Source organism: Notamacropus eugenii, chromosome 6 (genome assembly GCF_028372415.1).
Source record: "Notamacropus eugenii isolate mMacEug1 chromosome 6, mMacEug1.pri_v2, whole genome shotgun sequence".
Lineage (NCBI taxonomy): Eukaryota > Metazoa > Chordata > Mammalia > Diprotodontia > Macropodidae > Notamacropus > Notamacropus eugenii.
The window spans coordinates 98,770,686-98,794,181 of NC_092877.1; the positions used below are offsets into that span (position 1 = coordinate 98,770,686).

At 35.9% G+C, this 23,496-nt stretch overlaps 1 protein-coding gene across 3 annotated transcripts in view; it reads left to right on the plus strand.

Moving 5' to 3' along the window:
• Nucleotides 1–1,065: 1,065 nt before the first annotated feature.
• Nucleotides 1,066–23,496, plus strand: part of GUF1 (GTP binding elongation factor GUF1) — a 31,935-nt gene continuing 9,504 nt past the window's right edge. For 2 of the 3 annotated variants that reach the window (XM_072620642.1, XM_072620643.1), the window contains exons 1-14: nucleotides 1,092–1,462; nucleotides 2,504–2,615; nucleotides 2,939–3,087; nucleotides 3,323–3,403; nucleotides 5,186–5,263; nucleotides 6,530–6,613; nucleotides 10,233–10,297; nucleotides 10,486–10,689; nucleotides 11,895–12,034; nucleotides 13,849–13,972; nucleotides 14,839–14,971; nucleotides 16,514–16,657; nucleotides 19,170–19,303; nucleotides 22,014–22,115. In XM_072620642.1, coding sequence (XP_072476743.1) covers nucleotides 1,280–1,462; nucleotides 2,504–2,615; nucleotides 2,939–3,087; nucleotides 3,323–3,403; nucleotides 5,186–5,263; nucleotides 6,530–6,613; nucleotides 10,233–10,297; nucleotides 10,486–10,689; nucleotides 11,895–12,034; nucleotides 13,849–13,972; nucleotides 14,839–14,971; nucleotides 16,514–16,657; nucleotides 19,170–19,303; nucleotides 22,014–22,115 — 1,733 coding nt within the window. In that variant the 5' untranslated portion in view covers nucleotides 1,092–1,279. Of the gene's footprint in view, nucleotides 1,463–2,503; nucleotides 2,616–2,938; nucleotides 3,088–3,322; nucleotides 3,404–5,185; nucleotides 5,264–6,529; nucleotides 6,614–10,232; nucleotides 10,298–10,485; nucleotides 10,690–11,894; nucleotides 12,035–13,848; nucleotides 13,973–14,838; nucleotides 14,972–16,513; nucleotides 16,658–19,169; nucleotides 19,304–22,013; nucleotides 22,116–23,496 lie in introns of all 3 variants that reach the window. The other variant, XM_072620644.1, reaches the window with a different exon arrangement.

Genomic DNA, 23,496 nt, shown 5'->3' on the forward strand with positions numbered 1-23,496 from the left:
AAGGGATGAGGAGAACAGAAGAGAGGACGGAGAGATAGTGGTGCTCCCGACGGTGACGAGGAAACTAGAGAGAGGGTGGCATAGGTCTTATTACACCAAGTACGTACATGCACATCTGTACCCATCTCACCTTGCCTTTCTAACAACAGAATTAGGGACAATGACACTAGGAAGTTTTAATCACTGCTTGCAAACTCAGGATGAATGTCAGGAGCTCACCAACAACAAGCTGTCCCAAACTGGACTGAGAGATCTCCCAGCCACCGCCTGAGTGGCCGGGCTCGCACGGCGTCAGCCTTCCCTTTCCGCCTCAGCGGTCCAGGTCTGGGCACAACTGTTTTGTTGTTGTTTGTTTTAGGTGAAGAAGGGCGGAGGAAAGCATATTGCATTTAGCTTTGAAGGCTGCACTGATAAATCTGGTGTGACATCAGAAATGATGACGTCACTTGCACTGGACTTGGTTTTGAGAGACGGAAGGCTGGGCAAGGGCAGGAGAATCCAAATGGCAAAGGGCTGCGGGATTACAGAGGAAGCCGAGGCTGCGCGTGAAAGTCTGTATGGGGAGAGGCGGAGGAGGGGGAGGGGAGGAGGGAGGAGGAGAAGTGGAGGAAGGGGAGGAGGAGGAGGATCCCCCGGACCGATCTGCAGGGAGCAAGGTCAAGGGCGGGGCTTCACAAGGGCTGGGAGGTGACCCAGCACGTGTTAATGAAATGGAAGTGAGACTCCAGGCAAGTTCCAAACGCCCCAGGGGGCAGGATGTACTCCAAGTGACACTGGACCCCTGGGGAGTTCTGTTAGAAAACAAGCCTCTCCCCCTCACTCCCTCGTCCTCGTCCCTCGTCCCCGTCCCCGTCCCCCAGAAAGCCAGCACAAGTAAAGTGAATAAAGTGGAAACGGAGAACAAGATAACATTCACAAGGCGTCTGTCAATAGGCCTTTTCCGGAGAGGGCGGAGCCGGCAGGAGAACGTGATGACACAAGGTCGCTCTCAGAGGACGGCCTGTGGCGTGATGACGTTAACGTCATCGCAGGGGACGGCGTGATGACATAAGCGCATCGCTGAGGGCGGCGTGATGATGTAACGTGGGGTCACGTCCTCTCCAAAGGGCCGCGGGCGCGGGTTCAGCAGCGTGGAGATTGTAATTGGTCCGTTGAGACGTGCCGAGGGGGTTCCGGCCGAGATCCGGTGGGAGAACCCAGCGGCCACCTCCGGAGTGGATGGACGTGGCTCCGGGACCCGGTCCGTCCTGAGAGCGAAGCGCTAACGGAGGCCGGGGCGATGCTGGCCCTCGTAGGACCCGGACCGAGGCGCCGCTGGGCCTGGGTGGCGCAGGCCGCCCTGGGGGGCCTTCGGCGCCGACTGTCGGCGGCTGGCGGGGCCTCTCCCTTCTCTCCGCGTTCGGAAAAGAACCCTGCCTTCCGGGTGACCCCAGCCAGGCCCCGCAGCACCGCGGACCGGACGGTGAGTGCCGCGCGGACTCGGGGGTGGCTGGTTGGGCAGAGCGGGGTCCGAGGCTGGAAGGGACGGCCACCCCGCTTTGTCCCTGGAATTTGTGTGGAACTGTGGGTTCCGTGTAGATGGCGGGGAAGGAGCTGCTGCTTTCAGCCTTATCCCCCCTTAGCCTTCCCTCACAAAACCTCGCCTAGATCGTGGGATTGAGAGCCAGGAGGGACTTTTTAGGAATCCCCATTCCCATCCCCAGCCTTTGGCAGAGGAGGAAATTTGATAGAAGTGCGGGAAGTTTGTCCAAAGTCGTATAGGCAGCATTTGAACTCAGCACTCTGAAACCGTATTCCGTCCACCTCGCGGTAATACGAGTGTAACAGACATGAAAAAAAAAAACAACAAAGGTTTTCTTTCGGATTGCTGTAGTTTAGCAATAACTTGAAATTAAAGACTAAAATCCTTACGAAAAGCAAATCAAAGTTTTGTGGCAAAATAAGGCTCCGTATTAAACGTATGGGAGTTATAAAATTCAAGTGCATCTTTTGTATTTTTGCATTTCCATACTAAGATCAACTTGGAAGAAGATAAAAAGTATGGTATCTTTGATATAATTTATATCTGTCAAAGCTTAGACTAAGTGACAGAAAATATATATTTAAATAGGATTGGTAAGTTAAAAGTAAAAAAGAAACTGTGCCATCCCCAGACCTGCAGTTATTTGTAGTAAACAGAGGAAAATGATGAAATAGACTTTTACTTCCATGTTTTCCCTTCATTGTGACACTTACTGGATAAATTCTGCTTTAATCCTAGTAACTCTTTGGTTGTTGTGGAAAGTGTAATAAAAAAGACTACATTAAGAAAGAATTCCGTGAAAGTGGTTATATTAGGATGAAAGTAAGAATAGTTTAATTAGTTATATTAGAAAGTAAAGAGTAGTCTCAGTAGTTATATTAGAATGAAAGTAAGTCGTTTGGATTGGTTCAATCTGGAAGTACAGTAAATAAATCATTTCATTGGATTATTCATGAGTTTTCTATTTTTCTACCTGTTTAGGAAAGACTGGATATGTCTCAGTTTCCTGTGGAAAATATTAGAAATTTTGGCATCATTGCTCATGTGGATCATGGCAAAAGTACTCTAGCTGACAGGCTTCTGGAACTAACAGGTGTGTGAACTCTTTTTAAAATTAAAGGATTGGACCCTTGACAGTTAAATAATTTGACATCAGGCACTTCATAGACTGATTGCTCATATTTGCTGTTATTTTGCTTCATTGTATATTTTCAAAATATTTTGAGTGTTGATTTAGTCAGGTTTATTGGCCTACCTTTATGAAAGACTCATTTGGTATATTTCATTATCATGTTGAATGGAACTTAAGTAAAGAGTTTGAATATGGCTTTGCTTAACCTGACTCATCTTCATATGGTTTGTAAAACCCAATGTTGTTATGTTCTAATAAAATTTTTCACAAAATTATGTTAATAGGTACAATTGCCAAAACTGACCATAATAAACAAGTACTTGATAAGCTACAAGTGGAACGGGAAAGAGGAATCACTGTTAAAGCACAGACTGCATCACTTTTTTATAGTTATGGAGGAAAACTATACCTTTTAAATCTCATTGATACACCAGTAAGTTAAATGTTCATCCTGGGTTGTTTGTTAATAATGTTATCTAAATTAGCCTTAAACTTACTCTGTGTAAATTCTGCTTTTTCCCCCCACTACTGTTCTGTTTAATGTCATCATTGTTTTGTGAATAATTAGCAAATAAATCCAGGTTTAATTGAAAGAGTTCAGATCCAATCATAGTTAGAAAGGAATGTTTTAGCTTATATTCAATTATTTTGATGTTTTTTCCTCTTAGGGACATGTTGACTTTAACTATGAGGTGTCAAGATCACTCTCTGCTTGTCAAGGTGTCTTACTTGTGGTGGATGCAAATGAGGTATAAACTTCATTTTAATTTTTTAATAATAATGATTTTTCTGTTATTTACAGATTTCCCTTGAAATATGTTTTATTAAAAGATGTTATTACTCTTTTGTGATGGAAAAGATCAGTTCTAATTAAACTTTATATGCTGATGTGTATAGCTGCTATTTAAGTTTTAAAAAGTAATGTGCAGGAAGGGAATTTTTAAAGGTGTGATGCCCATTTTCAGTTATAATCTCAAGGCGTAAGAGTTTGTAATTTGACTTTTATTTCTGGTGTACTTTGGAAACATAAACTTTGAGAACTTTAATGAGTAGGTTATAAAGAGTCATGGACTAGGAAAAAAAATGTGGTAAATCATTATTTGAGAAAATATTAGGTTTTAAAGAAATAGCTAAATTTCCCAGAAGGTTGATGAGAAGTACTGCCCGGTTGCAGTGAAGAGATTGTTCGATTTGGAGTTGGGCAATTTGGTTATAAATCCTGCAGATACTATGTGAGCATGGACCAGTAGTCACCTCTCTGAGCTTCATTTCCCCATTGTTAAAAGAAGGATAATAATATGTGGAGTTGTTGGTGGTTGTGAGGCTCAAATAAATAATATACTTAGAGCACTCTGTGAAATTTAAAGTGCCATATAATTTTTTTTTTATTCTAGTCTACTAAATAGCTAGGGCACCTAGATGGTACACACTGGACCTGGAGTCAGGAAGATCTGAATTCAAATGTAACCTCGAACACTTGCTGGCTATATGACTGGACAAATCACTTAACCTCTCTTGATCTCAGTTCCTCATCTGTAAATTGAGACACACTGGAGAAGGAAACCACTCCAGTATCTTTTCCATGGCATCACATAGAGTCAGACAACTGAAAAACAAAATGCCTTTTTATTTTTTTGCTGAGGGCAGCTAGGTGGCACAGTGCCAGGAAGACTCTTCCTTGTGAGTTCACATCCAGCCTCAGACACTTACTAGCTGTGTGACTCGGGCAACTCACTTAACCCTGTTTGCCTCAGTGTCCTCATCTCTAAAATGAGCTGGAGAAGGAAATGGCAAACCACTCCAGTATCTTTGCCAAGAGAATCCCAAATGGGGTCATGAAGAGTTGGACACAGCTGACTGACTAAACCACAGTGACAATTGTGAAGCTTAATAAAAGTACTTTCTAGCACAAAGTTCTTATTAAGTTCTGGAAAACACACACTTTGTAACAAAATATCAGTTCCAACAATGTTTAAGAGCTTGCTTTTATTCTAGGCCAGGAGGAAGAAAACAAAGACATTGGCTCTATCTGTAAGGAATATCAGATCTAGTAAACTGCTTGTGATATTGTTTTTGTAAAATACTTTGTTCTCCAGCAGACACTGGTACAGAATTTTAGAAGTGGAAGGAGATGTTTAAGAGATCACCCAGTATAACTCTTGACTGATAGATTAGTAAGCTCATGTTCAGGGAGGGTAAAGGACTATACTGATTTCTCAGAACTAAGAAGGTTCTTGCTATATTGAAATATGATCATTCAGATTCCTCTTTCTGCTTGTGCTGTTGTCTTTATGTCTGATTGGTTAACTTGTCACTCATCTCCTGGGGTGGTGATTGTTCAGTGCCACCTGTTCAACATTTCTGCCTTGCTGTCAACTCTGTCTTGATTTGAGCCCCCTAAAACCAAAAATGTACCTAAGTGGGGATCATGTTCGTGTTAGTTTTTATAAAGGAGCCTAAATTATGTTGATTTGAATTTTGTTGTGAATAGTGAGCTATAGTTGTAAATTTGTCTACTTTGATGTTTTCAGGGTATTCAAGCTCAAACTGTAGCAAATTTCTTTCTTGCCTTTGAAGCACAGCTCTCGATAATTCCTGTTATAAACAAGGTAATTCTAAGTACTGTGTTATATTTATGTTTTAAAAATAACTGACAGGTTTAGTAATGAAATAGCCAGTATCATACCTTCTAAGTGTTTCTCTTCCCCCTTCTCCTCAACGAGTGTAGTTTAAATGAAAATGAATTGCCTATAGCCAGTTAACAAGTATTTATGCATTGCTTTCTAGGTGCATGTACTATACGGAACTGTATTATGTAAAGGAAGTGTTCTTGCTATTAAGAAGCTTATTGTCTGACGGGAGAGGCAAGATTAAAATGTTTTCATTCAACTCCTAATATATGTAGAATTCCTTGAATTAGGCATTAGAAGGGATGTTATTCATACACGCTAGAAAACAAAGTGCTAAATGATATAGTGCTTTCGAGCATTTGTTTTGTTTTAATCTCAAAATTAAGAAATAAGAAGAACTCCTTACATTACAAATCTGAAATGTAAAATGGTGTGTGTGTGTGTTTGTTTTAATATGGGGGATAAGTTTAGAAAAGAGTATGGATTGTAAATTCCATATTGATAGAGTAGGTATAGTTCTGGAACTATTTGCGTTTTAGTGATGGAACGTAATAGGTGTTCAAATGTTTATTGACAAATGTTTGCTGCCCTTAAAGAAGCTACAATGAGGAGAGATAAGATGTAGTAAATATGGACAAAAATGTGTCAGGAGTTCATAACAGGAGAAGTCAGAAAAGTTCCATTTGAGCAAATCCAAGGTTTCATGGAGAAGGTAAATTTTGAACAAGGCTTGAGAAAATTTAAGCTTTTTAAAATATAGTACTTAGAGATGGCAGTGAGAAAATTAGGTGCCTCATAATTAAAAAGTAAAATATAATTTAAAAAATACAGTACCTCATTAATTTTTATTCTTTTAATTTGGAATTTGGTTATTTAGACATTTTATTGCTAGAAGGTTGTTCACTAAGTAGTCTTTTTAGCAATGGCAACCTAAGAAGAAAGTTTCTAATTAGGCATAAAAGGATGTTTACATTGGTGTTAAGATAATCTATACCAGTGAAGTTATTGGTCTTTTGAAATGTTTGAAGACTTAATTGTAAGCATTATGCATATATGCTGTTAGTGCTTAATTTGAACTCAGTAATAGTTTGTGTTAAAATGTTAACTTGCATATTCAGTAAACTACAGTGCACTTTGAAATATGAGTTTGGAAAGAAAGGTAAAACAGACTCTTTAAAAATCTCCTTGAACATACAACTATGTTTTTATTTTAGTATATTGAGATTTAATATTAATGTTTTATAGATAGATCTGAAGAATGCTGACCCTGAAAGGGTTGAAAAACAAATTGAAAAGATGTTTGATATCCCCAGTGATGAATGTATTAAGGTAAAACATTTATTTTTGTGCTTTCATTTGAATTTTTTTACCCACAGGGGTAAAGTGGACATGATTTTCACTTAATTATCATTGACTTCAGGAAAAATAAGTTATATTTTCATAGATTCAGTGGGATAGTCACATTTTTGGAGATAAGTTGAATATTTGATCCATTGTTGATTTTCCATGATATTCTGACCAAATTATTGAGCCACTATCTGATGATGTGGTACAGTAAAAAGAATACTTTGACTTGGTTAGAAGATTCGGGTTCAAATCTTGACTCAATAGTTAACGTTGTTTGACCTGGGGCAGTCACACAACCTCTCTGAGTCTTTCTGCATCTGTAAGAGTGAAGATAATATATAATATATTTGTTACTTAATTCATAGATTTATTGTGGAGAAAATGATTTCTTAAAGTATTGATATGAATAGTTGTTGAAGAAGGTTTTTTTCCCCAAGTATAGGGCATCCACAATTTTATAACTCAACAACAAAAACGATGGGCTATACTCAAATTTTATTCAAACCAGAGTTCTATTGGAAAGTACTTTCTGGTGGTGGCAAAGAACTGGACATTGTGGGGATGCCTGTCAGTTGGTGTAATGCTGATGAGAAAGATCTTCCCCACCCATTAGTGGGCCTGCCCATTGCTGGAAGTTTGATTAAGGGAGGCCCACACCTTTTGTTAATGAGGCACTGGTTGTCTAGGGTTGTGATGCCCTCTGGCTCTGAAAAGTGTATAAGTACTCTGAGGTGGGGTTTTACTTTAGGGCTTACTGACTGGAAGTGGGCATCGATAGCCGAGAAGGAACACCCCTCCTCAGCTTGAACACCTGGATGTTGGTGCTTCTCTCTCTGGTAACTCTGTATCTATGGTCAGGCAGTTGCATCTGTCTGTTGATCTGTGATGTATGTATTGCTTATGTCAGGCAGCTGGAAGCATTGTCTGTTGATCTTTATTTTTCTGTATTTTCTCTGAAGTTCTTAAGTGCTTGATTACAGTGATTGTTGACCCCTGAAAAGTTGCTTTCCTTTTAGAAATGGAATATTACTCTGCTATAAGAAGTGGTGAGCTCAATGATTTTAGAAAAGCATGAAGCAGGGGTAGAGAATCTGCAGCCTGGAGGCCCCATGTAGCCTTCTAGGTCCTTGAGTATGTATGACTTTTTGACTGAGTCCATGTTTTACATAACAAATCCTTTTATTAAGGGGATTTGTTCTGTGAAGTTTATATAAGGTCAAAGAGCTGCACTCAGGGACCTGCAGGGCCACATGTGGCTTCAAGGCTGTAGGTTCCCCACCCCTGGGCCATGGAGAAACCTCCACAAAATTATGAAGCAAGAACCAAGAGAATGCTGTATTGCAGTAACAGCAGTACTATTTTAAGAACAATTTGAGTGACCAAGTCATTCTATTATAAATATCCAAATTAACTTCAAAATTCTTATGAAGGAATGTTTGAATTACATACATGTATATGTAGGTAGATGTGTATACATACCTTCATACATTTGTGTCTAATGGATAGCCATCTCGAAGTTATGAGAGGGAGGGGAATAAAGTTACATAATAATTTTGTATATTTTAAATAGTAAGTTGTATGTAATGGACTTGCAGTTTTGGGTGTAATCCTTTGTTTTTCCATCCCACTTTATTATGGAAGTGCTTGCTTCGTTTCTTAAGTTCAGAATAAAAATAAGTTTTTTAAAAAAATATTTGAATCATAATTTTGTTGTATATTTGAAAAGAATAGCAATCTGTGCGTAGTAGATTTGCAGTTTTATGTACAGATGTCTTATTGTACTGTGTTATGGAAATGCTTGTTTTATTCCATGAATTAAAAATAAAATTTAAAAAGAGAAAAGAAGAAAAGAAATACCTAAAAAAAAGTACATTCGGTGTTCACATCCATGCCATGTTTTCTAGTGATTTAGTCAGAATTATTTGACTTGTATCTAAAGTTAAAATTAAAATTTAAAAAGTTAAAATTAAAGATTGAATTAAACACTTAATAACTTAAAAGAATCTGTTGCTTTGATGTGGAGACTTCACATTAATGCACTTCAGCAGTCCACACGTGATATTGTGCAACTTTTATCTACTATGTCCTGTAAATTTTCTTCAGGGAGTCCTTGCTTTAGGGCTTAGTCCATATCTTCTGACGTTGTTTGGGTACTAAAGCAGCCTTTGCTCTATACTTCCATTAACATTTGCTCTTGCTAGTTGACTGGCCTGCTTACTTTCACAGTTATACATTTCTTATGTCTTTTACACCTTTTTGTTTGTGTAAAGTCATTAGTTGTAATATGCTACTTTGTCCTTTCCACTTTGAGTGACCTGCAATTTTGATTGGTCACAGCTTCTGGAATTCATTATTTTTAGACTAAGTATCACAGGAAGAATATTTGATATTAAAATATGGGGTTTTCTTTCTGGGAGAAACTTGTGGTATTTAAGGTACTAGCCAATTTTCTAGATGTAATTTGGCACAGTCTTACCCAATTCTAGGCCTGCTTCAGTGTCTGTTTAAAAAATTGTACATACATATGAACCAGCTCTATGAACTTCCCATCAAATGACTTACCACAGCATAGAAAATTTGCATTCTTCATCCACTTGTTTTTTTTCTGTGGTTTGTTAAGTTGAACTCTTAAGTAATTTTAGATCTTATTTAGAAAGCTCAACAAAGCAATATTCCGATGGCTTAATTGAATTAATGCATTGTCATCTGCAAATGGTGCCTGGAAAACCTTACTATATGTAATGAAGCTTTTTTCTTTTTATTCTGTAGTGTGTATTATCCATGACAAAGACATCTCTAGCACAGGCATGGATCTCTTTGTGTGCCTCTCTTTATACTGATCATTACAATCATCAAATGTTCACTGTTGCCTCTATCAGGGTGTCTTGTACAATCATACCTTGGCATATGATACACCTTACTGGAGGAGAGTCTTTAAGGATGCAGTTTGTTTATACCAAAATAAATGTTTTTTTGTAATTGGCAATCATAGCAGATCCTTACTTTCTCTTTACCTTCAGTTAAGTGTTTAGGAAGATGAGGTCTTTTATATAGTATCATTTGTGAAAGATTTTCTCCTTATGTTTTGTATCAAAAATGACCTAGATAAGTGAATAAGTTACTCTGAAAAAGATTTGGGTTGGTGGTGATTGTTATCTTCTCCATCATTTAAAAAAATAATATTGTGTGATATTTTACATATATATTACATATATATATATATGTAATCTGGCCCTCTTTGAGGGATCTTTGAATGGATTGACTTGAATTCCTCACACTTTCATTCCTTTTAGCACAGACTTCTGCTGTGTGTGCTTGGTCTGATCCAACTTTTCTTCCGTTATTTCTTTAATGCCATTTCTACCTGCATATGTGGACCATTAGAGTCTTTGATGTTAGAGTCCAAATGTGGTAATTTTTGTATTGATGGGAAAATATTGCATTGTAGAAATCCTTATTAGTTCTTCACATTTTTCTTTTGTCATCCAAATTTTACAATTAAATGTTCTTAGGATGCACTAACTCCAGTGTATTTCAGATTATATATTTTATATAGATTATTTTATTTTTAAAACTGTATTTTTTATATTCTTTTCTTTAGATTTCTGCTAAACTAGGAACAAATATAGAAAGAGTACTTCAGGCTGTCATTGAAAGGATAGCTTCGTGAGTATTGATTTTATCCTATCTGAAAGAATGCTATAGATTAATTGCTAACCTGTATTAGTAGAGGGAGTTCCTCATCCTGGTGAAATCATAAGTGTAGTCCTTTTATCCTTAGCATGTTTTTTATTGTATACCTCTACGTGTGTATATATAGTGGAATTTTTATTTTTATTTTTCATGTTTCATAGACCAAAAGTGAGTCGAAAAAATCCCCTGAAGGCTTTAGTATTTGATTCTACCTTTGACCAGTATAGAGGGGTGGTAGCTAATATAGCACTGTTTAATGGAGTTGTTTCCAAAGGAGATAAGATTGTATCTGCTCATACACAGAAGACTTATGAAGTTAATGAAGTTGGAATTCTGAGCCCAGATGAACAAATAACTCAGAAACTGTAAGTAACCAGTGCTACAAAGAGTTTTGATAAATTTTTATCTGTAAAAATAACTGAATTTTCAGTATAAAACCTTGTATTGTTTAACCCAGTATCCATTAATTTAATTTTGTGATAGAGCATTTAAAATTTTTTAAAAATTAAGCTGGAATGTTTGGAGAAATTCTTAATTTAATGACAGCTTAATGTAGTACCATTGAGTTGCAGTCAAAAGACTGAGGCTGTAGTCAGATTTTGTATTTTTCAAATTATTTAATCTTTTAAAAACTCATTTAATGAAAAATGTTGAAATTGGGTTGGATGGATGATCTCTTTAAAATTCCATTTCTCAGCTATTAATTCTGATTTTACTGCTAATAATTTCCCAGAAAACATTATTTTAACTGTATTTATGGAAATGTCTCAAATTATTTTAATGTCATTCCTTTTTGCAAAATTGTAAATAAAAGAATTTTTCACGATTGAAGATCCTTTCAGTGTTCTTTATTAAATATAAGCCCAGGATACATCTAGGAACTTGCCTTTCTTCTTCCTTTTTTTTTGTGGGGGGGACCAAATCTATGGCATTTTGTTTTGTCTGTTTCTCTCTCCTAAAAGTCATGTATATGAAAGAAAAACACTGGGGCCAGTTGTGATTTTTTTTGAATTGTACTTAATGTGCAACATTATTAATTCCCAGTGGAGAGAAGCACTGTTTTGTGATGGATCAAATATTCAAGTGCTGGACTTGGGTCAGGAACACCTGGGTTCCAATCTTGACTCTTAACACTGAATAGTAACTTGGAAAAATTGCTTAGCCCTGCATGCCTCAGTTAATGTCTTAGAATTTAATACATCATTGTGGGTTTTCTTTCTGTCTTGATGAGAGTTTCTTTATTTTTATATTTGGGAGGGAGAGAGGTCAGTGTCACAAGTCATCTTCACAATTATTCTCAGTACCTTAGATTCGTTTTTTTCCTATCTGTTTCATTTGGAAAGAAGAAACAGTGGGTTTATTCAGAGGTATGAAAATTGATCTTAGGATTTTGTCCAGTTGGAAACTTCTGCATATGTAGACCTACTTCAGACCTTGAGAATCAAGCCATTGATTGTTTACAAAAAGAAAAGGTTTGGGTTTGAAATAATCATAAATGAATTGAGCTGTAAGAGTGGGGGTATACTTGAAACAATCAATATTATTTCCACATAATACTAATTTTATTTAGATATGCAGGACAGGTGGGCTATCTGATTGCTGGGATGAAAGATGTCACTGAAGCTCAAATAGGAGATACATTATATTTACATAAACAACCAGTGGAACCCTTGCCTGGGTTTAAGTCAGCGAAACCAATGGTTTTTGCAGGTGAGGAGTTCACAAGTTCAAAAAATCAGAGCAGAATTTTTTTATTCCCTATATATAATATGCAGCAAGAATAATTGTGACAGATTCCATAAGTACAGTATCCATTTATGCTATTTGAACTATTCATTTTAAGTTAAATGAAATAGCTTAAGATTTAAGTAGTTTTTAAAGAGATTAACTCCATAGTGGTTTTTAAACTTTTATCATCAAAGAGTGTTACATAAATTAACCCAATAAATATATTCTGAAGTGCTAAAGCTTGTACTAATTGTAATTCAGCTCTTGTTCCAAGGAAATGGATCTGTTATGATAGTATTTCAGTCTCACTCTTCCCCAGGTAATAAAAGTTCCTTTGGTCTAGATCTGTGATTTCATTGGTATAGGTAACTCTTAGCCCTTCTAGCTGTGTAACTACTCCGCATCTTCAGAACATTGTTGTCTGGGGCACTGATAAGATAGCTGACTTAACTGGTCCCTCAAAAAGATAAGTATCAGACAACTTTGGTCTTCAAACCCAGTCCTCTTGACTTCAAGGTTTGTTGGAGTCAGAATGCCTCAATATAATTTTATTTAAATAATGCTTTTTTATAATAGAAACAAGCAGAATATCTTGCTATCAGAATAACGTTATTTCTTTTTTTGTTTGTTTTGCTGATGAAGAGAAGCATAGGCCTGAGATAATGCAAGGTATAGAATTTGTGTGTTTGTGCACATCTTTATCTTCAGCAAATTTTTTTTTTTTTTTTTTTTTTTTTACTTAAGATCTGAACATGTGTGCTTTGTTCTGGTAATTTTCTTTAAATAAAAGATTTAATGGAAATCACTTGTGCAGACCTGATTGAGTCAGAGCTGGTCAGCTTTACAGTTACTCTGCACTGTCCCCTTTTCTAAAAATGATATGCTGGAAATAGACTATTTAAAAAAATTTTTCACCTGACTGGTATTTCTGGAGCAGGATTTGGGTGTTTCAAAGGCTTCTCTGTAAGGTATGAGCCATGATGAGTGGGGAACCTGAGGCCTCAAAGCTGCATGTGGCCTTCTAGGTTCTTAAGGATGGCTTTTTGCTGAGCTCAAGTTTTAAAGAACAAATCCTTTTATTAAGGAGATTTGTTCTGTGAAGTTTGTTTTCAGTCAAAGTGCTGTACCTAAGGACCTAGAAGGCCACATGTGACCTTGAGGCTGCAGTTTCCCCACTCCCAGAAGCTATTTGTTAGATAAGATTAAGGAATCCTGATCTGTAAGTAAAACAGGTATTTCAGGATACTGTCAGTGATTTGGAGCAGTTACCTGTTTTCATTTTGGGCAATTTTTTTGGTAGAGTCAAGAGTCAACTATCTTAGTTTTCACGATTTTTTATAAACATAATGCACATTGTATTTGACAGTTTACAAAAAACTTCCTCACAACTTTTTTAGAGACTGATACAAATTCATTTGTTGTAGAATATATTTGTAATCTTTGAGGATTACACATTGTAGAGTTTATTTTTATAAGAATTCATTCCCAAGTTTTACTTCCTCACCAAATATTACTATAATTCCTGTAAAAATATTTTTTTTGGTAGGTGGTTAAGGCTATATGATCAATCAGCAGGATGCTAGAGACTAAAGTTAGAAAGACATTCTACTGTAATTTTATGTACATATTTTCAGGTAATGATTGGAGAATATTTGTGTCTTAAATATGAGAAGAAGGGGTGTGATGATAAATTCTTAGGATTGATGTATGTAGCTTTATGTCTTAACACTACGAGGTAAAGCCTTTTAGTATGACTTAATATGGTAAATGAAATGTTTTCTCAAATATTTTCACAGGGATGTACCCCACAGATCAATCTGAATATAATAATTTGAAGAGTGCTATAGAAAAACTGACACTAAATGATTCCAGTGTAACAGTACATCGGGATAGTAGCCTTGCCTTGGGTGCTGGTTGGAGGTGATATTCATTATCCATTTATTTTTATTCATAATTTTAATTGGTTAAGCATTTATTAATCATTGCTTTGAGCTATGTGAAGGAAGTGCTAGAAATACAGAGGCAAAAGATGATACCTTGCACTTAAGGAACTTATGTTCCTTATAACTTATAAGAGGAGATGATATATACACATATAATATATATAATAATATATCAGAAACAGCTTCCTGTAGAAGGTGTCTTCTAATCTGACCTTTTGAAAGAAACTTGGGATTCTTGGAGATAGCAGTGTGGAAAGAGTGCATTTCTTTCCCACACATGGTTGACAAACTGCAGAGATATGGAATTAGGAGATGGAATATTCTGTATGAGAGACAGCAAGAAGGCCACTTGGGCTGTACTAAAGATTAGGTAAAGGAGGGTGATTTGTAAAAAGCTGGAAAGTTGGGTTCAAGCCATTTGGTAAAATGCCTTAAATGCCAAATTCAGGGCTTTATATTTGATTCTGTGTCATAGGGAGCCATTAGAGTTTTTGAATCTGGGAGGTGACAACATAACATATACTTGCTTTAGGAATGTCCCTGACATTCCTAAATGGATTGGATTAGATGGATTAGAGAGGGAAGAAACTGGAAGCAGAGAGATTAATTACAAGTCTATAGTCTAGGGAGGGTGAAAAGGATCTGATACTAAAGTGGTGTCCACATGAGTGGAGATAAGGGAATGGATGAAAGATGAGATTTGGCAACTGATTGGATATGTGGGTTAAGTTGTATATATTGATTGCTTTTTAAAAACAGTGTTTTAAAGTAATATTATTCAAAACAAATGTTAAGGCATATACAATTGAGTGACATAATTTTATTTTGATTTTTTTTTTCCAGGTTGGGGTTTCTTGGTCTTCTACACATGGAGGTTTTTAATCAACGATTGGAACAAGAATATAATGCTTCTGTTATTTTGACTACACCTACTGTCCCTTATAAAGCTGTTCTTTCATCAGCAAAGTTAATAAAGGTACATAAAATTTATAATCTTGAAATTAATAGTACTTCTATAACCCTATATTCTGCATTGTGATAGTTGGAGATGTAAAGTCAATTTTGACTAGTAAAATTAATAATTTTTTTGGCCAACATTTATTTTTGTAAAAAATGGAAAACATGACAGAAAACGGTAATTTTCAGAGTCAACAGTATAGGCAGTAAGTTCCTTCTGAATTACAGTCTTTTTCTTTTGAGCAAATTTTACCTTGAAGTCCATAAATATAGTAAAGCTCTATATTTGCCTTGAATGCTAGCAATGGCTGAATAACTGGCCTCCAAATCAGGAAGAGTTTGGTTCAGTGATAAATAGTAAATATATTACCATGGTTGATTTAAGTTCTCAAGAGATCAGGCCTCTTGCTCTGATTGGAACACAGACAGATTATTTATTTGCATTGATAGAGGATGTATCCAAAACAGCAGTTGAGTTGTCATCAAGCATTTGTTGTCTACTTATGTGCCAGTTGCTTGGGATATAAATACGCCACAACTTTAAGGAGCTTATATTCCAAAGAGGTGTAACTGCATATTTACAGAAGAGTAAATACAGGTAAATAAAAGATGCTTTTAGATATGATGTACTTAACTAGGGAAATCAGGAGAGCCCTCTTGCCAGTGGTATTATTTGACCTTATCATTGAAGGAAGCTAGGGTTCAAGAGGTAAAAAGTGGGAGAATGTTCCAGGGGTAGGGACAGCCTGTACAAAGAAGAGATAGGAGATATAATATGTACAGGGAGTGGCAAGTAGCCCAATTTGATGGGGATTTCGAGTATTTGAGAACGGTAGTGTATATATGAGAAAGAGAGTGTAATCAGTCTGAAAAAAGTAAGCTCAAGCCAGATTGTAAAAGGGTTTTATGTGCCAAACAATGTAGTTAATATTTTGTTTTAGACCTACAGGTAACAACTGAAGCTTATAGATTTTAAAATACACTAATTCACATTAATTAAATTATACATCTGGACTGGAGGGAAATAAAATATATATGTCTTGCTATTAAAGTTAAATTAGGTTGAGAATCATCTACATGACTATTGTAGGGGGCAAATTAAATTTTATATTACAATACACTTCATTTTTTATACATTGAAGGCATGAGTAGTGTGTGGTACTTTTAAAATATTTGTGGACAAAAATGTGTGTGTTGATATCAGTATTAAATTATCAACTTAAATGATCATAAATTTGGAATTTAGTGTTGAGTAATAAACAAAGTAGACAACTGATACTTCAGGAATCATAAGATCATGGCTTTCTGAGTGGAAGAGACTTCACTGACCCTCTAGACCTATCTCTACCTTTGACAGGTGAGAAAACTGGCCTATAGAAGTTAAATTATTGTCTCGATATCACAAAAATAGTAAGTAAATTGCAGACTGGGATTCAGGTAGCATTCATTTTATTCCAAGTTATTTCTGATCCTAGTAAAGAATGCCAAATTTTGAGAAATAAACAAATTATGAGATTACTTTGGAAATACTTTAACAATCATTCATTTTTCCCATTTTCAGGAATATAGAGAAAAGGAAATTACCATTATCAATCCTTCCCAGTTTCCTGATAAGTCAAAAGTAGCAGAATATTTGGAGCCAGTTGTTCTGGGTACCATTATAACACCGGATGAATACACTGGAAAAATAATGACCCTTTGCCTGGTATATACATAATAAAATGAAATGCTTAACTCTTTATTACTTCACCTAATTTCCTGCCTCACTCTAGAATAGCACTGTATTGCTTTAAGTTAAATATAAAGTATGTTCATATTTTTTAAATGCTCATTCAAAATAAATGTTTTCATTTACCATACAAAATTACATATGATTTGCTAATAAATTTGCTTTGAAGCCAATGTAGCATAAAGTATCAGAAACCTTGTTCTCATAGTTCTTGTTACTGTTATTGTTCAGGTGGTATAACATAATGGAGAAGGCACTGTCCTTGGAAGATTTGGGTTTGAATCTCACTTCTTTGACATTTACTGTGATCTGAGCAAATCACTTAACTTTTTTGGATCGGAGTTCCCTTATATATAAAATGAGATGTGTATATAAAATATAATACTCTATTTCATAGAGTCGTGGGGTTCAGCTGATTTTATATATACAAAGTTCTTTGTAAAACTTAAAATGCTTTGTAAATGTCAGTACTTGGTATAACTACAAGTGTTTTTTGGTATTTAAACTTTACTGATAGGATTTTAGTAAAGTCACTCTTCTAGGGATGACAGTGAGTGGCGAGAGTGAAAGCCTGTAGTATTGAGTACAGCAAGTAACTTGGCCATGATCATTTTGGAGGTGTGAGTGAGGTCTGTTACCTACATTCTGCAAATGATATAAAGACTGATATTACCCCTCACACTAGAACCAGAAACTTAATGAGAGGTACACAGGAATATAAGAATTAGAAAAAAACAATGACAGTAAACTTGTGACTTCTGTAAGAAACAGAAATGAGGAAAATAAATTTTAGAAATGAAAGTGCAAGGTATTAAGGCCACATGAAATATGGTGAGATTAAACCTATATATTCGTTTTAGTGAAGATGAGTTTCATTGAACAGTAGAGACCCAACCAGGGTTAAGGCAAGATTAAAATAAAAATGACAATTCTCACCAAAGCCAAAAGAAGATAGGAAACTTATTCATAACAAATTGTTTACATTCTCTTCTCTCCCCTAGTTTTCTAATAAAGTTCTTGAAAAATTTCAACCTTTTATATTAATGTATTCAGATAAGAGTGCTGAGCTAGGTGACGTAGCAGATAAAGTACTGGACTTAAATCAGGTCAGGAAGACCTAAATTTGATTCCTATAAGAAACTTAAAACCCGTGACTATGGACAAGTAATTTAACTTCTCTGTGCCTCCAGTTTCCATTCATGTAAAACAAGAGGATTGAACTAATTGGCCTATATGTCCCCTTCTAACTCTAAATATGTAATCTTAGGACCTCAGAAACACCTGGATTTAAAATCTTGCCTTCATGCTTTTATTAGCTGTTACTGGGCAAGTCATTTATCCTCTTTGAACTATTTCTGAATTGAAAATGTAAATGAGAGTGGCACCTTACCTCCCCAAGTTCTGAAGTGTAAAGCACTTTCTAAACTTTCTTGAATAATTATCATTATTCTTAAATATAATTTTATTTCATTAAACATTTCCCAATTATATTTTTAAAAGTATTTAACATTCATTTAAAAAAATAGTTCTAAATTCTCTCCCTCACCCACCCCTTGAGAAGGCAAGCAATGTGATAGCAATTATGTATGTGAAATTATGCGAAACATTTCCATACAAAGGAAAACAAAACAACAACAACAAAAAACAAAAAATGAAGTGAAAAAAGTATATACTTTGGTCTGCCCTATGAGTTCACCAGTTCTCTTTGGAGGTGGAAATTTCTTAGATCATTATATTGATCAATAGTTAAGTCTTTCACAGTAGGAGCATCATTACAAAACTGCTGTTACTGTGTATGATGTTCTCCTGCTCAATTCACTTTTCATCAGTTCATAAAAGATTTCCCAGATTTTTCTGAAACTAGTCATGCTCATCATTTCTCATAGCACAGAAGTATTCCGTTATATCATACACCACAACTTGTTTATCCATTCCTCAATGGGCATCCCCTCAATTTCCAAGTCTTTGCTACCATTAAAAGAATTGCTATAAAGATTTTTGTACGAGTAGGTCATCTTCACTTGTCTTTGATTCTTTGGTACACAGATCTAGTTGTGGTTTTACTGGGTCACTGGGTATGTAGAGTTCTAGAGTCTTTGGGCAGTTCCAAATTTTTCTCCAGAATAATTGGATCAGTTTACAACTCCAACAGTGCATTAGGGTCCCTATTTTTCCACATCCCCTATAGCATTTGTCCTTTTCCTTTCCTGTCATCTTAACCAATCTTTCTTTCTTAATAGAATTAAGAGGAGGGGTGATTTAGTCACACTTAGGCCAGGCTAGAGGGGATTCAGGCCCCTTGTACTTCAGAACTACATGGCTATTTTTGAAGTTGTTAAGATGCTAGTTGAATTTTTCTGCACATCAGGTTGGGTTTTTGTTTTTAATTAGAATTTTAAAGGGAATTTTAAGCAAGGTATTTACATATTTTTTTTCAACCAATAGTCAGTACCTTGAATGGGTTGTGACTATATTTTATATTTCTTAGGCTCGAAGGGCAGTTCAAAAAAATATGGTATTTATTGATCAGAATCGAGTTATGCTTAAATACCTCTTCCCTTTGAATGAAATTGTGGTGGATTTTTATGATTCCTTGAAATCTCTTTCTTCTGGATATGCTAGGTAAGTATTTTTTGTGAGAAATACATTTACACATTTTCTTATAAGAGTGTAATATTTTAGTTATCCAAGGTATTTCTTATCAGGTGGTCTCAGTTTTCTGAAACACAGAATGAGAATCTATATTTTGATTGATAAAAACGTCAGAGTTTATACACCAACATTCCAGCTCTATTCAGCTGCACCACCTGGCTGCCCCAATTAGAAAATGTATTTTTGGTAGTATAGCTAGAAATAAAATAATTAAAATTTGAAAATTAAGATTTAAAAATATACAAGCAGGTTCTGATCTAAAATTATCTAAAAAGCCCCTGGAGGAGCGTGATATAATAAAAAGTACCAGATTTTGAAAGATTTGAGTATGAGACCTATCTCAGAAGAATTTAAAAGCTGTGTTACCTTAGATAAATCACTTAAATCTTTAGAAACTCATTTGCAGAAAACAGGGATAAACACCTTCACTATTTAGATATTCTATTATTTAGTGGTAGGTGTGAACAACCAGCCAGCCTTTTGCCTGGAATTTAGAATACTAATTTTTTGGGTAGCAAGTGGAGTCTGTGAAGGGGCAAGGATTTTTTTAGTGCTGGGTGCCAGCCTGTAAAGTTTCTGGTAGAGATTTTCGCTGTTCTCCACTGGGCAAAACAAATTATTAACCCAGTTAAAGAGCTAGCAAGGTGTTTCAAATTATGATTCATGGAAACATAGTTTACTGAAAATATACATGTGAAACAGTCTGTGTTGTCAAGGAACTTATATTTTATCAGGGAGACAGCATGCACATCTATCAAGTACAGAAAAATTAAATACAAGGTTATTTTTGGGTGAGAATATTAGGAGCTGGGCTCTATGTAGAAGGTGGTGATTATCAGGAAGAAGAAATCCTGGAGATAAAATGACAATGAAAAGGAAACTCTCATTTAAAAGAAAAGCAACCTTGTATCGTTTAAACACAAAGCTAAACCTCTGAACTGCTGGAATCCAAAATCATAACTTGGTCAATGCATTTTAATCCACTGGAAATCCTACCTCTGATCTGTTCTATATGTGTGACCTAGAGCGAGCCATTTGACTTAGCTGGGTATGTTTCCTCATCTCTATAATGTGGAAGATGGACTCTGATCTCTTGGGTCCTTTTGTTTCTAGCTCTACATGATGAAATGAAGTAACATTTCTTTGTTTTTTGGTTTACTCTTACCTCCAAAGATGAAAACTGCCTAAGAAATAGATGGCTAAACACTGCTGCATGCTAGATTTCCTTACACTTAAGAAACTTTACTTAAAGTGTGTGTATGTGTAGATAGACACTTTTTATTTTTTACATCATCTACACATTCTGATATAAAGTCCTTTGCTTTTACGGCCTGCCCTCAATCTATTTTTTCAGCCTCATTGGATGTTATACTCCTCTACTCTCTGATCCAGCCAAATTGTCTTTCTCTATTCTTAACACCTGATATTCTATCTTATGTTTCTGTGGCACTGACAAGTGCCCATTCATGGGTCGGGGAGATGGTGTTAGGAATACTCATCCCCCTCACCTCCACCTCGGAATTTCTTCCCTTCTTTAAAGATAGAGTTCAAGGACTGTATTCTGTATGAAGCCTTTCCAGGATCCCTCAGTTGATAATACCTTCCCTCTCAAACTGTCACTCTTATGTAACTGGATAATTGTCATTATATATTTTGTATATATGTAGATACATATTTATCTCCCGAATTAGAATGTAAGCCTTTTCCTAGCAAGCATTGTTTATTTGTTGTATTCACGTCGTCAGGACTTAGCACAGTACCTGGCCAATAAGGGCTTAGTAAATACTCATTGTTGACCCATAGTCCTCCCTCTACAAAAATGAGGAAGAGCGTTATCATGCTCATCTTTGGGACCAGGTTTGGTTATGATAATTGTAGCATTGTTTTGTTTCATCCATTTACTTTGTTACTATAAAATATGCTGCTATAAACATTTTGGAATATGAAGCTTTTCTGTTACTTCTTAGCAAGACAATTACCCTATATCTAACAATGAATCTTTGAATCAAGGGCTGTAGAATAGACGTTTTAATCTCTTTCTTCTCATAGTTCCAGATGGTCATCCAGAATGGTTGTGTCTTTCCACACTACACTTCCCAACACCAACACTGACATCTTTTGTTAGAAATTCAGTTTTTAAAAGTTCTTGTTACATATTTATGTTTTGCCCTCTCTACCAAACTGCTTTTAGACATTCAGTTATTCAGCCCCCAGTTCTTCCAGTGTGGAGCCTCTCCTTCAACTCTATGGACCAGTGTCTGATGTGGCCTTTATAGAAAGAAAACTAAGATGAGTGGAAGGTTTATGGTGATGACATTATTGGAGTAGCAAAGAAGGCCTAGCAGACAAAGCAAGGAAGTCAAAGGGCCCAAATTAAATCCTACCCAGGCCTCTGACTACCTAGCCTTCAGTTCCCTTCTCTATACAGTGAAATGTTTGAACCAAATTCCCTCCTAGCTCTTCCCCTTATCCTGCAACAGCTTTTGAATTAAGTTCAGTGGAAGCATTGTGTGTAGCCTAATAAAAACTTACTTACCCCGTAGCTCTTATGGTGCCCCTTTAGTCTAGAACTGTAGATTAAATAATAAGCCAGGTATTTCAATATTGCGTTTTCCTGACTGTTTCTTGTTTGGTAGAAAACAAGAAATGTTCATTAACCATGTAATGTTTCCTCCATTAGTTTTGATTATGAAGATGCTGGATATCAGACTGCAGACCTTGTAAAAATGGATATTTTGTTAAATGGCAGTCCTGTGGAAGAGTTGGTAACAATTGTTCACAGGTAAGTTGCCTGGGGTCCAGTTATCTGTAATTAAAAGAATCGCTTTTCTAAGGTTTTTAGTATTACTGAAATTTCATTTTTTATAACTATGAAGGAGAATTGTCTTTGAAGAAATTGTATATTTGGGATATATCATAGAATCATAATTGTAAGAGATAAGAGTCCATGTAGTTTAATCTTAATTTGTACAGTAGTTCCCTCTGTAATACAGTGGATGATTCACCCTTTGCTTGAAGACCATCAAAAGGAAAATCTAGTACCTTCCAAATGCACCAAAATGTTCAAACTAAAACTAAACTTGCATCTTTCCCATTTTTACTTTTTGTACCCAAATTTGTTGTCTGGAACAGCATGACAAGTATAATCCCTCTTTTATATATCACTTATTTCTTTTCCACTACATGCTAAATATCTTCCAATTCCTTTAGCTGAGTTTCAGTGGCATGATCTCCGATCCTTTACTAGTTGCTGAATGTTTTCTTAAATTGTCTTCAGAATTGAGCAGTGTTCCAAATGTGATTTGATCAGGGAAGAGTACATGGTGGGACTGTCATCTTTACATTCCTGGACAGTTATATCTTTCTTGATTCAGTGTAGATGCGATACATGGACACCTTCAAACTCTTGCTTAAGAATTTTGGAATTGTTTGTGTGACATGGGAGACATTGGCACAGGACCACTCAGCATGGCATGCCCACATCAGAGAAGGTGCTGTGCTGTATGTAGGTCTATGAGAAACAGCTCAAAGGAAACAGAATACTTAGATTTACAGAATCTACCCCAAAAGTTCACTTGGAATATTTGTGCCCGACTTGTGGTACAGCATTCCAAGCTTATATTGGTTTCATCAGCCACAGTCGGATATACTGAAACTTGACTCTAGCATAGTGATGTCATTTTTGTCCTCTTTGGGAACAAAGGACAACAACCAAGCTTTATTTCTACCTTTTCCCCAAAGAACTTGGAGAAACTAATGATGGAAAATTAGGATGCTTAGACCAATAGTTAGAGCAGTTTTGTGTTTACACAAGGCAGGTTTTTAGAAAGAATTAAAATTGTAGCATGAAGTATTTAGGTTTGAAATTTAAGTTATTATGAAACTTGTTTCAAAAAATAATTCTTGGTGTATTCAAATCTGATTTTTATCTCGCTTAGAGGGTCTTTTTGGATTTATTATTTATTTTTAATAAGTATTTTCTTAAATTTTTATTTCCAAATTTTCTCTCCCAACCCTCCCCCACTCTAGAGGACAAGTAATATGTCAATTAAACATGTGATGTGTACCCTATATCAGATTGCTTGCTTTCTTGGGGAGGGGGAAGGAAGGGAGAAAAAAATTTTGGAATTCAAAATCTTATAAAGTGAATATTGAAAACTATC